Source organism: Arvicola amphibius, chromosome 1, assembly GCF_903992535.2.
Source record: "Arvicola amphibius chromosome 1, mArvAmp1.2, whole genome shotgun sequence".
NCBI lineage: Eukaryota > Metazoa > Chordata > Mammalia > Rodentia > Cricetidae > Arvicola > Arvicola amphibius.
Window position 1 is genome coordinate 56,576,943 of NC_052047.1, and position 17,777 is coordinate 56,594,719.

Genomic DNA, 17,777 nt, shown 5'->3' on the forward strand with positions numbered 1-17,777 from the left:
ATCTTCAACATAATTCTTGAAGTTTTGTCTATGGCAATAAGACAACAAAAGATGAAGATGATTCAAAATGAAAAGGAAGAAGTCAAACTTTCATTAGTTGCAGATGATATGATAGCATATATAAGTGATCCCGAAAACTCTACTAAAGAACTCCTACAGCTGATAAAAACCTTCAGTGACGTGGCAGGCTACAAGATCAACTCAATTGATCCCTCTTATACACAAATGATAAAAAAGTTGAGAGGGAAACCAGAGAAAAATCACGCTTCATAATAGCCACAATAACTTAAAATATCTTGTGGTAACACTAACCAAAGAAGTATTTAACAAGAACTTTAAGTCTTTGAAGAAAAAATTAAAGAAGATACCAAAAAATGGAAAGATCTCCCATGCTCTTGGATAGGTAGGATCAACATAGTAAAAATGGCAATCCTATCAAAAGTAATCTATAGATTCAGTGCAATACCTATCAAAATCCCAGCACAAATCTTCACAGACTTTGAAAGAGCAATAATCAACTTCATAGGAAAAAACAAAAACCCAGGATAGCCCAAACAATCCTGTATAATAAAGTAACTTCTGGAGGCATCACCATCCCTGACATCAAGCTCCATTACAGAGCTACAGTAATGAAAACAGCTTAGTACTGGCATAAAAACAGAGAGGTTGACCATGGAATCAAATTGAAGACCCAGACATTAATCCACACACCTATGAACACCTGATTTTTGACAAAGAAGCTAAAATTATACAATGGAAAAAAGAAAGCATATTTAACAAATGGTGCTGGCATAACTGGATGTCAATGTAGAAGAATGAAAACAGATCCATATCTATTGCTATGCACAAAACTCAAGTCCAAATAGATTAAAGACCTCAATATAAATCTGACCACACTGAACCTGATAGAAGAGAAAATAAGTAGAAGTCTTCAATGCATGGGCACAGGAGACCACTTCCTAAACATAACCAAGACACCAAGAGCAACAATAAATAAATGGGACCTCCTGAAGCTGAGAAGCCTCTGTAAAGCAAAGGACACAGTCAATAATACAAAAAAAGCATCCTACTGAATGGGAAAAGATCTTTACTAACCCCATATCAGACAAAAGACTGATTTCCAAAATATAAAAAGAACTCAAGAAATTGGACATCAAAAATCTAAATAACCCAATTTATAAATGAGGTACACAACTAATTCTCAACAGAATAATCTCAGATGACCAAAAGATACTTAAGGAAATGTTCAACATCTCTAGCCATCATGGAAATGCAAATCAAAACAACTCTGAGATACCATCTTACACCTGTCAGAATGGCTAAGATCAAAAAACACCTATTATAGCTTATGCATGAGAGGACAGGGAGTAAGGGGAGCACCCATCCATTGCTGGTGGGAATGCAAACTTGTACAACCATTTTGGAAATCAGTATGGCAGTTTCTCAGAAAATTGGGACTCAACCTATCTCAAGATCCAGAAATACCACTCTTGGGCATATACCCAAAGGATGCTCAGTCATACTACAGAAGCATTTGTCCACATATGTTCATAGCAGCATTATTTGTAATAGCCAGAATCTGGAAACAACCTAGATGCCACTCAACTGAAGAATGAATAAAGAAAATGTGGCACATCTACACATTAGAGTGTTACTCAGCAGTAAAAAACAATGACATCTTGAATTTTACATGTAAATGGATGGAATTAGAAAACACTCTCCTGAGTGAGGTAACCCAGACCCAAAAAGATGAATATTATATACTCTCTCATAAGTGGATACTAGCTATAAACAAAGGATACTGAGCCCATAGTTCATGATCTTAGAGAAGCTAAGTAATAAATTGAACCTTTTCCCCCCAAAAATATATAGATCCACCTGGAAATTGGAAACAGACAAGATCACCTGACAAAATTGGAAGCATGGGGATGGAGGGCGAGGGAGAGTGGAAGGGTAAAAAGAGGGAAGAAGGGGAGGGGTGAGGAGAACTTGAGGGAATGAAATAGTCAAGGTGGAAGAAGGACAGAGATAAGAGCAAAGAAAGAGCTATCTTGATTGAGGGAGCCATTATAAGGTTAGCAGAAACCTGGCTCTAGAGAAATTCCCAGGAATTCACAAGGATGACCCCAGCTAGGACCCTAAGCAATAGAGGAGAAGGGGCCTGGTCTGGACTTGTCCTGTAGCCAGACTGATGAATATCAAATATTACCATAGAACCTTCATCCAGCAACTGATGGAAACAGAGGCAGAGACCTGCATCAGAGCATAAGACTGAGCTCCCACGATCCAGTTGAAGAGTGGGAGGAATGAGAATGTGAGCAAAGAGGTCAAGACCATGATGGATTCTCCCACTGAAATAGTCTACATGAGCTAGTGGGAGCTCATCAACTCCAGCTGGGCTGGGAAGGGCCAAGCATGAGACCAAACTGGTCCCTCTGAGTGTGGTTGACAGTTGCATGGCTGGGGCAGACTGACAGACTGAGGGACTACTGGCAATGGCACCAGGATTTATCCCTACTGCATGCACTGGCTTTTTTGGGGGGGGGAGGGGGAACTTATTCTCTTTGAATGGATACCTTGCTTGGCCTGGATATAATGGGGAGGGCCTTGGACCTTCCACAGGGCAGTGTGTGCTTTGCCTCCTCTGAGGATTGGATAGGAGTGGGGTGGGAAGCTATGTGGAGGGAATGGGGGGAGGGAAGGGAGTGAGAACTTGGATTGGTATGTGTAGTGAAAATGGATATATGTGTGTGTGTGTGCGTGTGTGTACAATATTTCCTAATTGGACAAGCAGAACACAAAAGAAAGTAACTGCAAAACATTGTCAAGACAAGGGGGCAGCCATTCAGAATATCCTGCTTCACAGAAAAGTCTGTTGAATATGATAGGCCTGTAAATTAAGTAAATTAGTAAATTAGTAACAAGATTTTGGACTCGCCAAAGTAGAATAGATATGAAATATTTTCTCTGAATTTGTCAAATTCAAATGGACTAGACATTGTTGATGTATTTATTGCCTATATATAGTATATAGTTATTGTACTTATTGTATATAGTTTTTCTTATATTAGCTATAGTCTTCTTTATTTTAGATTAAAAGGGGAAATGTAGTGATATTTCATTTGTATTTTAATAAATAAAGCTTGCCTGAAGATCTGAGAGTAAAAGAGCCCCACTGGTCAGTCTTACAGACAAGGCACTGTGGCATACATCTTTAATCCCAGTAGCCACACTAGTTTGCCATAGAAACCAGGTGGTGCATGCCTTTAATCCAAGTCCTGGAGAGAATTATAAAACGGGAAGAGACAGCTCTCACTTTCTGTCTTATTGTGAGATTCCTGGAGGCAGGATCACCATTTTGGACTGAGTTCAGGGTAAAGAACCAGTGACTGACTGCTTTGCTTTTCTGGTCTTCATGTTGAACCCCAATTTCTGTCTCTGAGTTTTTATTAGTCATGCTACATAAAAGATAGCCAGCATTTGTTTGCAGTGTCATATTATAATTTGCCATAGTTTGGATATGGTCTGTGTCTGTACCCTGACAGTTTCCATGCTGGGAGCCTGGTCCACCATGTGGCAATGTTGAGTTTGTGGAACCTTTAAGAGATGGGACCTCATAGAAGATGCCTAAGTCATGGGTAATCACTCTCGGAATAAATTAATCCTGTTCTGAAGGTGGGGATTGATTCTTATGAGGATTGCATGGTCCCTCTCTAGACTCTGACTTCCTGGATGACTGAGCTGTATCTTCTGCAGTTCTCATCATCATGATGCCACCTGCCATGCTATGATGTAGCCAGAGGTCGCCATCAGAGCCCAGGAGCTGCAGCACTGTGTTCTTAGGCTTGTGAAATTGTGAGCTAAACTTTTCTTTCCTTCATCTGTTTCCGAACATCCTATACTTTATTATACTAGCAGCAAAGGACTAAGACAGGTACTGTTGGAAAGCCTTACTCAAAAAACTTTTGCCTAGTGGAATGTGGTTTTCATGTGAAGTTATAGCTCCAACCTTTTAAAGTTAGATGGTAGTTTGTCATTCTTGTCTGTTAGAGATACAAATAATTTCTGTGCAACAAAGAGAAAATCTCAGAGTTTCTGCTTCGTACTGCCTTCTAGAACATTAGCTAGTTTTTGCCTAACCTATGTATCTAAGTCTAATATTCCTTTTAAATACCAGCAGATATAAAGTGCTTCACAATATTTTTGAAGGGAATTTGTCGCTTTATTGACTTCCTCATAAATGAATATTTAAAGCCAGGTCTCTCTGACTCCAAGTACTGTTCTTGTTACATTTCACCTGGTCACTTTCAAGCCTGTCACAAATAAATAATTAGATCTCTAATGTGTGTAGCTCTCCGGGCTATGAATGTCACTTTCTTGTAGAAACTTACACTTTGGAAAATGTTTTCAAATTGTCACGAGAAAAGCTCCCTGCTGTTGAAACTGGCAGTGGTTCTAGACTTTTCCCTGATAATCAGTTTTCTGTCACTCTAAGGAAATGCCTGACACAATCTTATATAAGGAAGAGTTTACTTAGGTCCAGGGGTCTGGCAGTTCCATCCAAGATCAGGAAGTCCTTACCCTGTGTTTGTACTGATTTTCTGATTTTCTGCTTTCATCCAGTCTTAAATAAATGCTGAGACTATCAAGGTGGAAATCATAGGGAAGTAAGATGCCCAGACTTGGCCTCTAAGAAAACCCGGAAACTTAGAAGAAGAAGAAGAAGAAGAAGAAGAAGAAGAAGAAGAAGAAGAAGAAGAAGAAGAAGAAGAAGAAGAAGAAGAAGAAGAAGAGGAGGAGGAGGAGGAGGAGGAGGAGGAGGAGGAGGAGGAGGAGGAGGAGGAGGAGGAGGAGGAGGAGGAGGAGGAGGAGGAGGAAGAAGAAGAAGAAGAAGCAGCAGCAGCAAAGGATAAGTTTAAAAAGTGTAACCTGAAAACAAAAGAATGAGAAAAGCCAGCTAATGTGAGAAAAAAATGATCAGTAAAACAGAGAAGAATATTCTCTCTTTTATTATTTATGTTTGCATCCAGCCATCTTGATATTGACATAAAGTGAGTTCAATTTGAAAGGCTTTGACACAGAGACCAGAATATAATGAGCAGCATATGAGGTAAGGAGGGGTGGTGAGGTGAATTAGAACCCCACCTCCCTGGCTCTCAGCACTGCACTCCTTGTGGCTGTATTGAGATCTTTCATAGGCATGCAGTTTATATCCCTGTACTTTCACCTGGACCTCCAGTTTCTGTAACCACAATAAATGACTGACATCCCCAAAATCCATGGGGGAAGATGATCTTCTCCAAAATGTAAGAGTCATGGGATTTAAGTCATGCCAATAGAATCCATCTCCAGAGACCCATCTTGTTCTGTGTGCTGGATCTCCATCCCACTCTCGGGCTCTCACCGACCTCCTCACATACTCTGAGTCCTGACTGTTACATGAACACTTAACACTCTCCCACAGTACCAAGAGCCACTGTCAGTGCTGACAGCCTGTGCACACTTTGGTGAATCCTGGATGTGCATCTCTCAGCTTGTTGAGGGCCATCTTAGTCAGAAGATAGTTCCTATGTGTAGCCTTCAAGATAGGGGAACCATTCTTCAAGCGTATTTTACATTTAATGTCCCTGGTTCAACTTAGAAAGTTGAGTTTCATTTTTAAAGCCATGCCTTGATATCCATCTTCCCATGGGGCAGGGAGTGTAACTCATCCAGAGAATGTGTGCTTAACATTAATCTGAGAGCACAAAATACATCGCTGGTAGAAGGACATCACCACCCTAATTGTGAGTGGCTCACACTTTACCAGGCTTTAAGGAAAAGACTAAAGTTCCAGGAAGTAAGGGAATCATGCCAGTCTTTCTTCAGATTAAGCTGTAGCATCAGCAATTCTAGAGCTTCCAATCTATTATCTTTGACTGTAAGTGTTTCGGATTGCCAGCCTCCATGACTACATGAACCAATTCCACCCACCCACCCCCATGCCTCCCACACACTATTTCCATTTCTGTGGAGACCCTGTGATATAAGCACTGGCACTGGCACTGGATGTCAGGCAGAAGAAGAAAGGTCTCAAGGAGAGACTATTCACGTTGACTTGGTGGACACACAGGAAGTGGTTGCTGGAGCTGGCAATAGAAAGGCAGTCCCTTGCAAAAGTGACATAAGATGTGGCAACCCGGTCAACTGCAAAAGTGACACCCCTCAGGAACCTAAAGCTGAAGAGTCCAGTCTTTCTTTTTTTTTTATCTTTTTGGTTGTACAAGAGAAAGTACAGGTACAGAGGGAAGAATTTGGGATCCTTAGTGCAGAATCGAGAGCAAACGTTTCCGATTTGCTAGGTTTGAAAATAAAAACTGCCATTCTGTGTTTCTTGATAAGGGCATCAAAATAAGAAACAATCCCAAGATAATCATAAAACTCAGGGTGTTGTCAGTAAACTGTGTCCACAGTACAGAGGTCTCAGCAATGTGGCTGTGGGGCGCTTTGTGTATGTGTGTGTAAATATTATCTAGAAACATAAAGAACCCCCCAAACACATACATAAGTAATTCAACAGACAGAGTGAAGATCTGAACAAAGTTTAAGTGTACAAAAACAGACGAGGAAAAGGACTTGCTGGCAAACAGGGAAACTTAGATACTGCTTTTCTATTCTTCTCATAATTAAAAAAAGTTTAAGACATTCAAGAGTGGTCAGCTTGTGGAGAAGTGGGCCCTGTAGACTGATGAGTGGGTGTAAAATGACAAAGCTATTTCAGAAGGGACCCAGAAACATCTGGAATTCAAAAACCACTAAAACTTAGAGCATGCACTGTGATGGTTGGGATGAAAATGACCCCATAGGTTCATCGGGAGTGACACTAGCCAGAGGTGTGGCATTGTTGGAGGTGTGGCCTTGTAGCAGGAAGTGTATCACTCTGGGGGTGGGTTTCGAGATTTCAGAAGCTCAAGCCAGCCCAAATCTCTCTCTCTCTCTCTCTCTCTCTCTCTCTCTCTCTCTCTCTCTCTCTCTCTCTCTCTCTCTCTCTCTTGATTTCCAGAACCTATACAGTGGGAGACAGGACTCACATTGGTGGCTCTTCAGCTGCCACACATGTCCTGTGGCCCATGGCCCACCAAATGTAACAGGGATACATGATTTGGAAGTTAAACTTTCGTCAACTGGAAATGATTGTATGTACCCTATAAAGAAGGAGGTAGATTTGGGTGTACCAATATGAATGACCCCCTACCACCAAGTGTTGGGTTAACAAGATAGCTCAATAAATCAGAAAAAAAATGTAACTTTCAGCATTGGCAGACTGAATTGTGGGACTAGGATTTGATACACGAATGATTGGACCTAATCTATACTTGTTACTGTGGGGAGGTGTCTGCATCACTACATTTGCACAGCAGTAAACTTCAGATGTTTACCATGTCGAGATTATTCCCTAGCGCTCTTCCTTTCCTCAGGTGCTGGGTGCAGTCACTACTGTTTCCATTTTGTGTGGAGAGAACACACCACAGCACATACATTGAAGACCTGGTCCAAGGTCATGCTGTGGCAGAGCCAAGATCCAAGCTCAGATGATCTGGCTTCAGAGTTCACATTCTCAAACCACAGGAGGATAAGGTGCCATGTGTTCAGTGAAACTCGTTGGCTCGTTTTGCTTATAATATTGTTTCTTTCCTCTTTCAAGGTCTCTATACATGGCCTATAAACTTCCCAGCCACTCTACCTACAAACATGCACAGGCAGTTAATTTAGAGGCTCGCGAATTTAAACCCTAGAATCACATGTAGATAGTTTACTCAAACTTTCTGACTCAGTTTGCATATCTGTAACGTGGAGATACCAACAGTAACTCCCTCCGTGCGATTGTCTTCTGCCACATTCTATTCTGTTCCATTCATCCATTCACTGTGATGCTGGGGATGAACCCAATTCACTGTGTAAAGTGAGCAAGAGCCCCTGTTTCTGAGCTGCCTCTCAGCTCTGATGTGGTTGCTAAAGGGCTACACGATTGGCTGTTTTTAAGTGCCTGGCACACAACAAATATCTATCACTAATCTCCTCACATAAAACGCATGTGCGTGCATGAGCATGAGGGCATGTGTGTGTGAAAAGATGATCATCACAATATTAACAGGCTAGGTCAATGAGGTGGACCAGTTGGTAGGGATGCTTGCTTCTAAACCCAATGACTTGAATTTGATTCCCAGATTCTACATTGGGAGTGAGAGAGCTGATGTCATGACCTTCACATGTATGTGGTGAGACATGTGCACACATACACATGAAATGAAGTAAATATGCACAATTTTATTAATTAATCCTGTTATTTTTAGATTGATTATGATCTGACAGACACAAATAACTAATATTTGCTGAATGCTTATAAATACACATGAGTGGATCGGTTGAGCCAGCGCTTGTCAATCTACACTCCACAGGGTTAATACTAATCATACATCATGCCAGTTCCACACAACCAGTTTGCTAAGCACAGTGGATTTACCCAAAATGATTGAACAGCCAATATCATTTAAAAAAATCTGTAAACAAAATACTTAGCAGTACTCCGAAAGTAATTCTATATGTACATTTTCAAGTAAAATCAGGACCCAAACCACAGCATCTAGATTGTGCCTCTGAGGACGGAATGTGAAACGGGGCTCTGGGATGCCTTCCCAGCCTGTGGTGCTTCTGTTTGCCTTGAGACATCAGTTCTACACTAAGATATCTGGGGGAGAGACATGCAACAAACCCTCCATCCCTTTGGTGGAAGGGGGTATGCGGGCTGATTCCTTTGGGCTGATGAAGGCACTGTTTCCCAGGGTCTGCACAGGTCTGCCAGGCTGATTCAGCTTATCTGATGGGTAGTATTTCAGTTTTTATAGTCTGATTGCTTTGTTTTATTTAAGATCAAGCGCGAAGAGTCACGATGCTATCTCAGCTTGGTTTTTGTTAGGTGTGTGTTTTGATTAATTAATGTATTTATTTTAAGGCTGGTCTCCCTTTGCAACTCAAGCCTGACCCAAAATTTACAATGTAGCTATGCAGCCCTGGATAATATCGAACTCACAGCAATCTTCCTGTACCAACCTCCTTAGTGCTGGGGTTACACGCATGAACTACCACCCCAGGATGCCGTTTTATGAAGATAAATAAAACTCAAGACAGACATCTGACCTTTCTGACTCCCTCCATCCCCACAGCGTGCTCAGTAAGCTACTTGGTCAAGTGTCACCTGTGACCATAAATTTCCGGGCACGGCCAGTGGCAGATCGAAACTGCAAGTCAAGTGACAATGTCAAGTTCTTGTGCTTGCGAGTCATATTCTGTTCCTGCATTGCAGCTGTGGCCAAGGATGGCCCCCAAAACCCAGCTCAGGACCCGCTGAGGGGGGGAGGGCGGTCAAGCATCTTTGGGGAGCTCAGCACGAATCAGCACCCACCTCCTATGCCCTGCAACCCTCGAGGTGGTTGGGGGGAGGGGCTGTGCTCTGGTAACTTGCACAGGAATTTGGGGCTCATCCCAATCCTCATCACTGCCCCCTCGGCTCCCAGCTGACCCGCAACACAAGATTCTTTGTTTAGAACAGTCTGAACGCTCCCCCGCGCGCGCGAGCTCCAGCTGAGTCACAGCCAGCCTCCCCGGAGTTCAGCTATGCGACCCGCCGTGACCAGCATGTGCTTCCAATGCCAACTCACCTCATCTCAGGCCGGAGAATTTGAGTGTAAACGAGACACCGTCCCAGGAAGATCTCGGAAAAGTGCTTCGTGGTAGGCTTGCCTTTCCACACCATGGGTGCGCGCGGCCACAGAACTATGACCACCACCGTCACTACCGAGGCGATCAGGACCACGAGACCCACTCCAAGACAGATCTGGGCTTTCCTAGAGAGACGGCAGCAGGGTCTGTCCCCAGACACCTGGCTAAATTCGTAGTTGGCCATGGGGCTCCTTGGAGATCAGCCCAGGCTAGGCAGGAAGAGAGCACAGTGCAGACAGGGTCAGAGCCTGCCCCTCCTCCTTTCTTTCACTTGCCTTTTATCGGTTTCCTTTCCCACCCTCTACCCCTGCTTTAAAGCTTCAAGGGGTGACTGGAGGACGAATAAGACTTTAAGGACGTCAACAGGCACTCCAGCTGTTTACTTCCAGACTCCAGAGCCTCCTTTTCCAGAGGAAGCCAGCACCTTAGCCTCTTCAGGTGTACAAACAGCTTGGGAACACTCCTGGGCCAGCACCTTCTGTCACCTGTGCACCTGATGCTCCCTGGAGGGTAAAGTCTGTCCAACTTCCAACTCTCTCTCTCTCTCTCTCTCTCTCTCTCTCTCTCTCTCTCTCTCTCTCTCTCTCTCTCTCTCTCTCTCTCTCTCTTTCTCTCTCTCTCTCCCCTCTCTCTCCCTCTCCACCTCCCTCTTCCCCCCTCCCCCCTCTCCTTCTTCTCTCTCCCTCTCTCCCTCTCTCCCTGTCTCTCCCTCTCTCTCTCTCTCCCTCTCTCTTCACTCGATGCCTGGCAATGAAGTAGAGACTTCTGAGCTTTGATAAAATCCTGCCGCAAGATCTTTAAAGTCGCAGCTTTAGCTTCGGTCTGTGCCTCCTCTCCAGCGGTCTCAGTTCAAACCCAACCCTGGCTGTTAACATTGCTGTCAAATTTTAGAGAGACGTGAAGCAGTGACTCACATCAAGGCTTGCTATGGTGAGATGGGTTCAACAGACTTAGTGATTACTTGTGAAATGTAAGTTATTACTGCTTGTTCAGGAAGCTGCTGAAGTGATGGGACTTATGCTTGATGGGATGTTTGTAACACGTCTCATATGCACTAATACTTCATCCCGAGTGGGAACCCCAAAATACCATAGCTCTTCTTTCCCAAGAAGACATCTATTGCTCATATAGACTGGTCACATAATGGATCATACTGCATGATTTCCATGGGCAGTCTTTTTCCAGGCATAGGGCATATTAGATGTAAAAGCTGAGGCAGGAAAGCCACTGGTCCTGTTTCAAGGTACAGAAGAGCAGCCACTGTAGCCAGACTAGAGAATGGAGAGGGGGTAGTGTTGAGGGCAGCAGGAGAGCAGGTCTGCAGCTCTGTGGGACACGAGGATTCTTTTTTTGTTTTAGTGCTTTTCATTTTTAAAAATTTTTGTTGCCATTTTGCTTCTCCATTTGTCATGCATCTGTGTGTGTGTGTGTGTGTGTGTGTGTGTGTGAATGTATGCCACAACATGCAAGTGGAGGTCAAAGGACAACTTTGAGGAGCCCTTTCTCCCTCTACCATGTGTGCCCCAGAGGCTGAACTCAGGCCATCAGGCCTGACTGTAATAATATGATGCTTTTTACTCTTTTGGCTTTTTTTTTTTTTTGCCGGGGGGCAACCAAATAAATCACACAGAGGCTTATGTTTAGTTATAAATGTCCAGTTTTAGCCTAACTTATTTCTTGCCAGCTTTCTCAACTTATATATCCCCTCTGCCTTTTGTCTCTGGGCATTCTCTCACTTCTGTAAATCTTCCTCTTACTCAGTGGATTGCTCTGTAGCTGGATGACTGGCCCGTGATGTCCTCCTCTTCTCTGGCTCTTCTTTCTCCTCCCAGATTACTTTTTCTGTATGTTCTCTGCCTGCCAACCCCACCTATCCTTTCTCCTGCCTCGCTCTTGGCCGTTCAGATCTTTATTAGACCATCAGGGGTTCTAGACAGGCAAAGTATCACAGCTTCGCAGAGCTGAACAAATACAGCATAAACAAAAGTCACTCACCTTAGCATGATATTTCCCAACACCTGGCAGCAGAGGACCGTACATGTTGGGCCATCTCACCAGCCCACCTTTCAGTTTCAAAGCATTCAAGGTCAGTGAGTCACCTGACGTGACAAGGGAAAGGCTCAGCCTGGCTTTGGAGAACAAAGATGGAAACATAGGGACCAGGTCTCATGACTTTAACCTGTAGGGTATTAACAAAATGGCAAACCTAAAAATAACCACACCCTGGATATGGTTCTAAAGTAGAAGCAACAGGATTTGCCAAGTAGGATGTGGTTTGCAAGGATGGGGGGAATCAATGATACCACCAGTATTTTCAGTCTGAGAACTGATCAAAGGAAGGACTGACCCTACTGCTAGGCATAGAAATAGGAAAGCTGGAATGAAGTGGCGTTAGTTTTGGGGAGAAGGCATAAGTGGAGAATTCTGTTTAGATGGAGTTAAGTTTGAGATTCCAACACGAGACACTGAGTTGGGTACAAGTACGGAGTGATGATGAGGGACCAGTGTTGTACACCTGGCACATGAGGCTTCTTCAGCTGAGCTTTACAGGCTTGTAAAGAGGATCGTAAGGTCACAGAGAGACTGTGTGACAGGCAGAAGTTTCAAAGTCTTGTGGGACGTGCTTGAAGGAAGAGCCAGCAAAGTGCAGGCATCTCAGCAAAGGGAGCTTGGAAGGGTGACTCCTGAAAAAGAAAAGAAAAAGTTCTTTTTGACAAAGGGAAAGTTAAAAAAGAAAATCGCATGTGTTTGTCTCTGTGTGTGTATGTGTGTGTGTTTGTGTATTCAGGCTCATATGTGTGGTGCCCCTACAGGCTAAAATAAGGCATCAGGTGCCCCAGAGTTGAAGCTGTAAATGGTTGGAAATTGCCTGATGTAGATGCTAGAAACAAACTCCAGTGCAAGAGCACCAAACACTCAAATGCTGATCCTTCTTCTTCCCATCCTCCAGATGGAGCATTTTCAGAGAATGAGGACACAGCCCAGCACAGAGGGTGCAAGAGAATGGGAATGTGATATCAGTGAGTTAGAGTGCTTGTTTGGGTCAAAAGGAACAGAGAAATAAGGACACAAGTGGACAGTGCTTGGCACAGTGATTTGGATAGGTAACATCCTCTGTAGGTTATTGATTTTGAACTCTTGGGACTCAGGCAGGGGTGCTATTTTGGAAGATTGTGTACATTTAGGAGTCGGGGTTGAGATGGAGGAATTGAGTCACTGGATAAAAGTCTTTAATTCTGTGTTATCCCTGGCAACTTGCTGTCCAGTTCTGTGTTTCTAGGTTAGTCATGAAATAAACAACTCCTACGCCACATAATATTCTACCCAAAGCACACAGCCGAGAGATCATGAACTGACCCCTCTAAAGCTTCAACTAAAGTGAATTTTTCCTCTTTTCAGTTACTCTGTTGGCTATTTTTTCACAAAGATGAGAAAGTAACACTCTGGGATTCAGGAAAGAGCATGCTGTTCTGAGATTAGACTTCTTGTGCACTTTTGGAGGCCCACAAGCTGACTCACTGGTCCAGTAACATTTGACAAATGCAGGAGAGGGGGGCGAGGAATCCGAGGCATGGTGGGGGTGGGGGTGGAGAATACAGTTTGGGGGTTGAGATTTTAGAGGATTTGGTGATAATGACCTAAGGGTGTTTTCTCCTGATTGCTTTTTTCCATGGAGTAAAAGGAAAGCTCCCGCGACAGGGAACACTGATGGAGACTAATCAGTCTGAATCGTGGGGTGGGAGGGAATGGATGAGTTCTAAGGGTGTCATTAAATGGTCAAAAGTTCAAAGAAAGGCTAGTGTTTGTTTGTCCAACCACACCCACTGCTCAGACAAAAACCGGAAAAAGGCTGCAGATGGGGGACACAGCTGGGCCAGTAGTCATCTGCTAGAGAGCCCATAACACAGCACCATACATTGGATGGCTGCAGCAAAAGGAACTTATTGTCTTACAGTTCTGGAGGCTGGAAGTTCAAGCCCAAGGTGTTTGCACAGCTGGTCCCTCCTGCGGCCTCTCCACTGGGCTTTTAGGCTTCTTCTGTGTCTGTGTTAGCGGAGGAGGTCTCTCTGCAACAGCCTAGTTTGCAGTTTTTATAAAAACACCAGGTGATGTATTTGAGCTCTCCCTCAAGGATCTCATTTTAATTACTCCTATTTGGGTAACTGGGCTATCTCCACTGGGATTAGGGTTTAGGCCTAAGAATTGGGGGGAGTCAACATGAAGCCCTGCAGTCCTTAACACTGGGTAAAGACAGAGAGCTGAAAATGTGAGCGAGGACAGGGTTTAAATAGTAGCCCTTGACTCCTAAGTCCTACAGATACTGAAGTGAGAACAAACAGACGATGAGAAACCGTGAAAAGACACATGATATTACTACCATGATGCTGATGGGCCTGCAGGGTTATTAGAGCAGGGACATCTATAGTAGGTCAAACTCAACATGATGTTTCTCCTTTAATGTGCATTCCTCCTGGTCTTTATTTAAGTAATGAGCATCAATATCCTGGGCACACAATTGCTTAAACTGGGATCTTCCAAGGCATCCCCCTCCCTCAAACCACAAAACCCCCGGGTGAGGTTGGTCCCTGCTGCCTGCACATGAGTCATGAGACACTATATTCTTCCTCTCCAGTCCAACTTAATCCATTCTTTTTCACCTCAGAGTGGGCTTTCAACTCTTTTCCCGAATCCAGCCTGCTCAGTCTCCATCTATTCTCCACACCACAGATGGGGAGTTGGTCCAGGTGTCATGATTTTTAAGAGGTAATTTCCCCAACATGATTGTCTTTCGCACTTCCCAGCTTGCTCTAGACACCCCCCACAGCCTGTGGTCCCCTCTCAACGCATCCCTCTCCCAACCTCCACGGCCCTCCAGTGCCCTTGGCCTTCTCTGTCCCTAGTCAGCCCAAATTCTCCTCTGCCTTTGACCTCCATAGGTGTCATATACCGACCCAACAGGTGGCAATCTCAGTACACACTCTCCAGGAAGCCTTCCCATATATGAAAACAACGTCAGAACAGAAAGGGCTGATGCAGGCTCATGGCTTGAAGGTCTTGTTCACTGTGGCGCAGAAGGTACCGAGGTAGCATGAGGCATCTAGTCCTGTTGCATCTTCAGTCAGGAAGTGCAGAGCAATGAGAGCCAGCACTCAGTTCTAGACTGGGGTCCCAACCTATAGCAGGGTGCTGTGCATAATTAGGGCAGATCTTGCTACCCCAACTAGAAAATCCCCAATCTAGAAAATCTCCCGGAAACAGGCCCATTGGCTTGTCCCCTAGATGATTTTAGAGCTAAAGTTAACCATCACAGTGGGTTTCCAAGTTGTCCCCTCTCCTGCATGAATAATGCAGATCTGAAACAAGACAGATCTCAGAGGCTTAGCAATGAACCACCCAGCCACCAAACACAACTTTGGAGAGTTTCTCCTAGTCTTCCTTCCCACAAGACAAGGTATTTGCTAAGGGTGTGGTTGGTAAGAATTGATCTGTTTTTTTTCCTGGGATTCAGCTTGAAGTCCTGAAGTGTTTGTTAAACAGATGAATGTGTGATGCTCCGGTTTACTCCCAGGATCCATTTTCCCCTGAGAACTGGATTTATCCCCGCATGCCAGATCTAAGCTGTAGACCCGAAAGTGGAGCAGGGAATGCTGGTCCTGCTTTGCTTCAAGTCTGCTTTCCTTATCTCTGACCCTGTCGGCCCACGTTCCTTCACCGGTTTGCTCTGTGCTTTCTTTCTTGTCGCCTCTAAGTGCAAAGTTCAAAAATAGTTACTGTGTAACAGCTCTTCGCCTCTTTCTTGCTTATAAAATGAGACGAGACCTTCCCACCCACCCACCCGCGACCATCCATTTACAAAGAGTATTGTTAATTTTTTTCAGGACAGGTTTATTTTTTATTGCTATGTATCTGCGTGAGCCTACATGAGTTTGTGTGCACAAGTGTGTTCAGGGGCCTGTGGAGGTTAGAAGAGGGCACCAGATTCCCTGAAGCTGGAGTTATAAGGTGGCTGTGAGCCATCCAAACTGGGGTCTGGTGTGTGCATTCAGATTCTCGCAAGCACTCTTAACCACCGGTCCATTTCTCTTGCAATAAGTACTGTTTTTGGCAATAAATACGATAAAATACCCTTGAAGCAAAATGATAGGTGTAGAAAATAAATTTTTCCTTCCTTGGCCTCTTCTTATATTAATGAACAAATAAAACACATATTTACATATACACACATTTACACACATGTACACGTGTATCCACACATATATAGACAGATCTTTATCATGTCGCTAAAGCAAAGCATACCATGTCCTATTGGTGACGTGATTTCTTCCCATGTTGCTTCCATTGACAGCATCCAATACGCTGACTACTGAACCAAAATCTTTTAAATGACCTCTGATATTCTAGTATACAATACTCCAAGTTAGCTTAAGTAGACCCATAGTCATGGGCACTTATGTGAGCTATATCTCTGTCGCTACATTAAACATTACAGTATACCTCCTTGAGTTAATATATTTTTCTATATTCAAGTGCATGCATTCTCCAAAAAGTAGATTTTGTGATCAAAGGGCACAAAGTTTGAATAATCTTTTGCCAATCAAAACAGTTGTACCAAGTGAATGCACACTATGTCTCCAATGTGGGTTTCCCAGCATTCACATGAGTAAGACTTCTGTTTTCAATGCTGTTTTCATTTCCTGTCATTAATCCTCAATGAGATGAGGAAACTTTGGCTTTTAGTTCCTCTTTCTGTCAAATATAACAAGCACAGGAGAAAAAGAATCCAAAAGGGAGCCTGAAATCCTGACTTCTGCTAAATCTCTCTGAATTTGTGTTTTATCTTTCTCAACAATGATCAGCTACAGTGTCTGACATTGATACATACTTAGAGAAGAAAAGTGCATCTGCACAAAAATTGTCCATCTCTTCCACCCATAACAAAGTGTTGATTTCCCTTCAGCTTTAATACCCATGTTATGTCTAATCGAACTGAAGTGGGGGCTAATGGGAGAGAATCTGCCCACTTAAAATGGACACAGTCCTGTTATGATGGTCTTATTTGTACATAGTTAACTCACTGAGACTCAAAACAAAGTGTATTGTAGTATTCATTCATTTACTCAACAAATATTGAGGACCTACCTTATGCAAGGCTCTATGAAAGGGACCTTGATCTCTGTGTCACACAATGAAAAACACAGTCTTTGTGGTCAGGAAAGAGGACTCAGTCTTTCCAGTAAATTATAAATCTTCTCTGAAACACAAGTTCCTCTTCTGTACTATGAGATTAAAAGAGTCTTTGGACTCCCTAGAATGAATTCTTTCGCTAGGTACTACCTCCAACATGGGTTCAAAGAGTAAGCTCAGACACTGCAGCAGCTGTGTGGTTGGCACCAGGGATGCCAGGGAGTTCCAGCCGCTTTAAGAGAAGCTTAGAGAAGACAAGTTACTGCCTTTGGCTGTGAACAGCAAGCAAGGTGTATAGAAGAGGGGCATGGGCATCTAAACACAACCTCAAGCGATGGAGTGGATCTGAGAGATGCCTTGGGGGTGGACCGAGGAGTTACTCTTGCAGACCATACACAATTCCCACTAATATTTTAATATGTGTTTGCTTTCTCTCTCTCTCTCTCTCTCTCTCTCTCTCTCTCTCTCTCTCTCTCTCTCTCTCTCTCTCTCTCTCTCGTTATAAAGCCAGGGAACCATGAAGTCCACTGTTAAATTCTGTCCCCTAGAAATGACAAGGAAGCAAATACTCATGATACTGAAACAATATGACTGCCTAAACAAGACCTGAACAATGGCAACATGGATAGACATGATACCATGGAAGAAGGAAATCGCATGGGGCTCTATCCTCAGACAAAGAACCACAGGCAGCTAATGGCTGTTGAGAGAGGAGAATTAATTCTCCCCAGAGAGGAACTCCCTACCTGGCTGAACAATTCAAAGCAGTCAGCCTGAAATCATATACATACAAGCAACACTAAATGAATTCTGCATGCGGTACTTATATATTT

General features: G+C 43.6%; 1 protein-coding gene across 1 annotated transcript in view; it reads right to left on the bottom strand.

Annotated features, from left to right (window-relative positions):
• Cd38 (CD38 molecule) overlaps positions 1-11,892 on the bottom strand; it is a 45,472-nt gene extending 33,580 nt beyond the window's left edge. Inside the window, exons 1-2 of the mRNA XM_038316322.1 lie at positions 11,755-11,892; positions 9,699-9,968 (exon numbers count right to left, since the gene is read on the bottom strand). Coding sequence (XP_038172250.1) covers positions 9,699-9,943 — 245 coding nt within the window. The 5' untranslated portion in view covers positions 9,944-9,968; positions 11,755-11,892. The remainder of the gene's footprint in view (positions 1-9,698; positions 9,969-11,754) is intronic.
• Between the last annotated feature and the right edge of the window lie 5,885 nt (positions 11,893-17,777).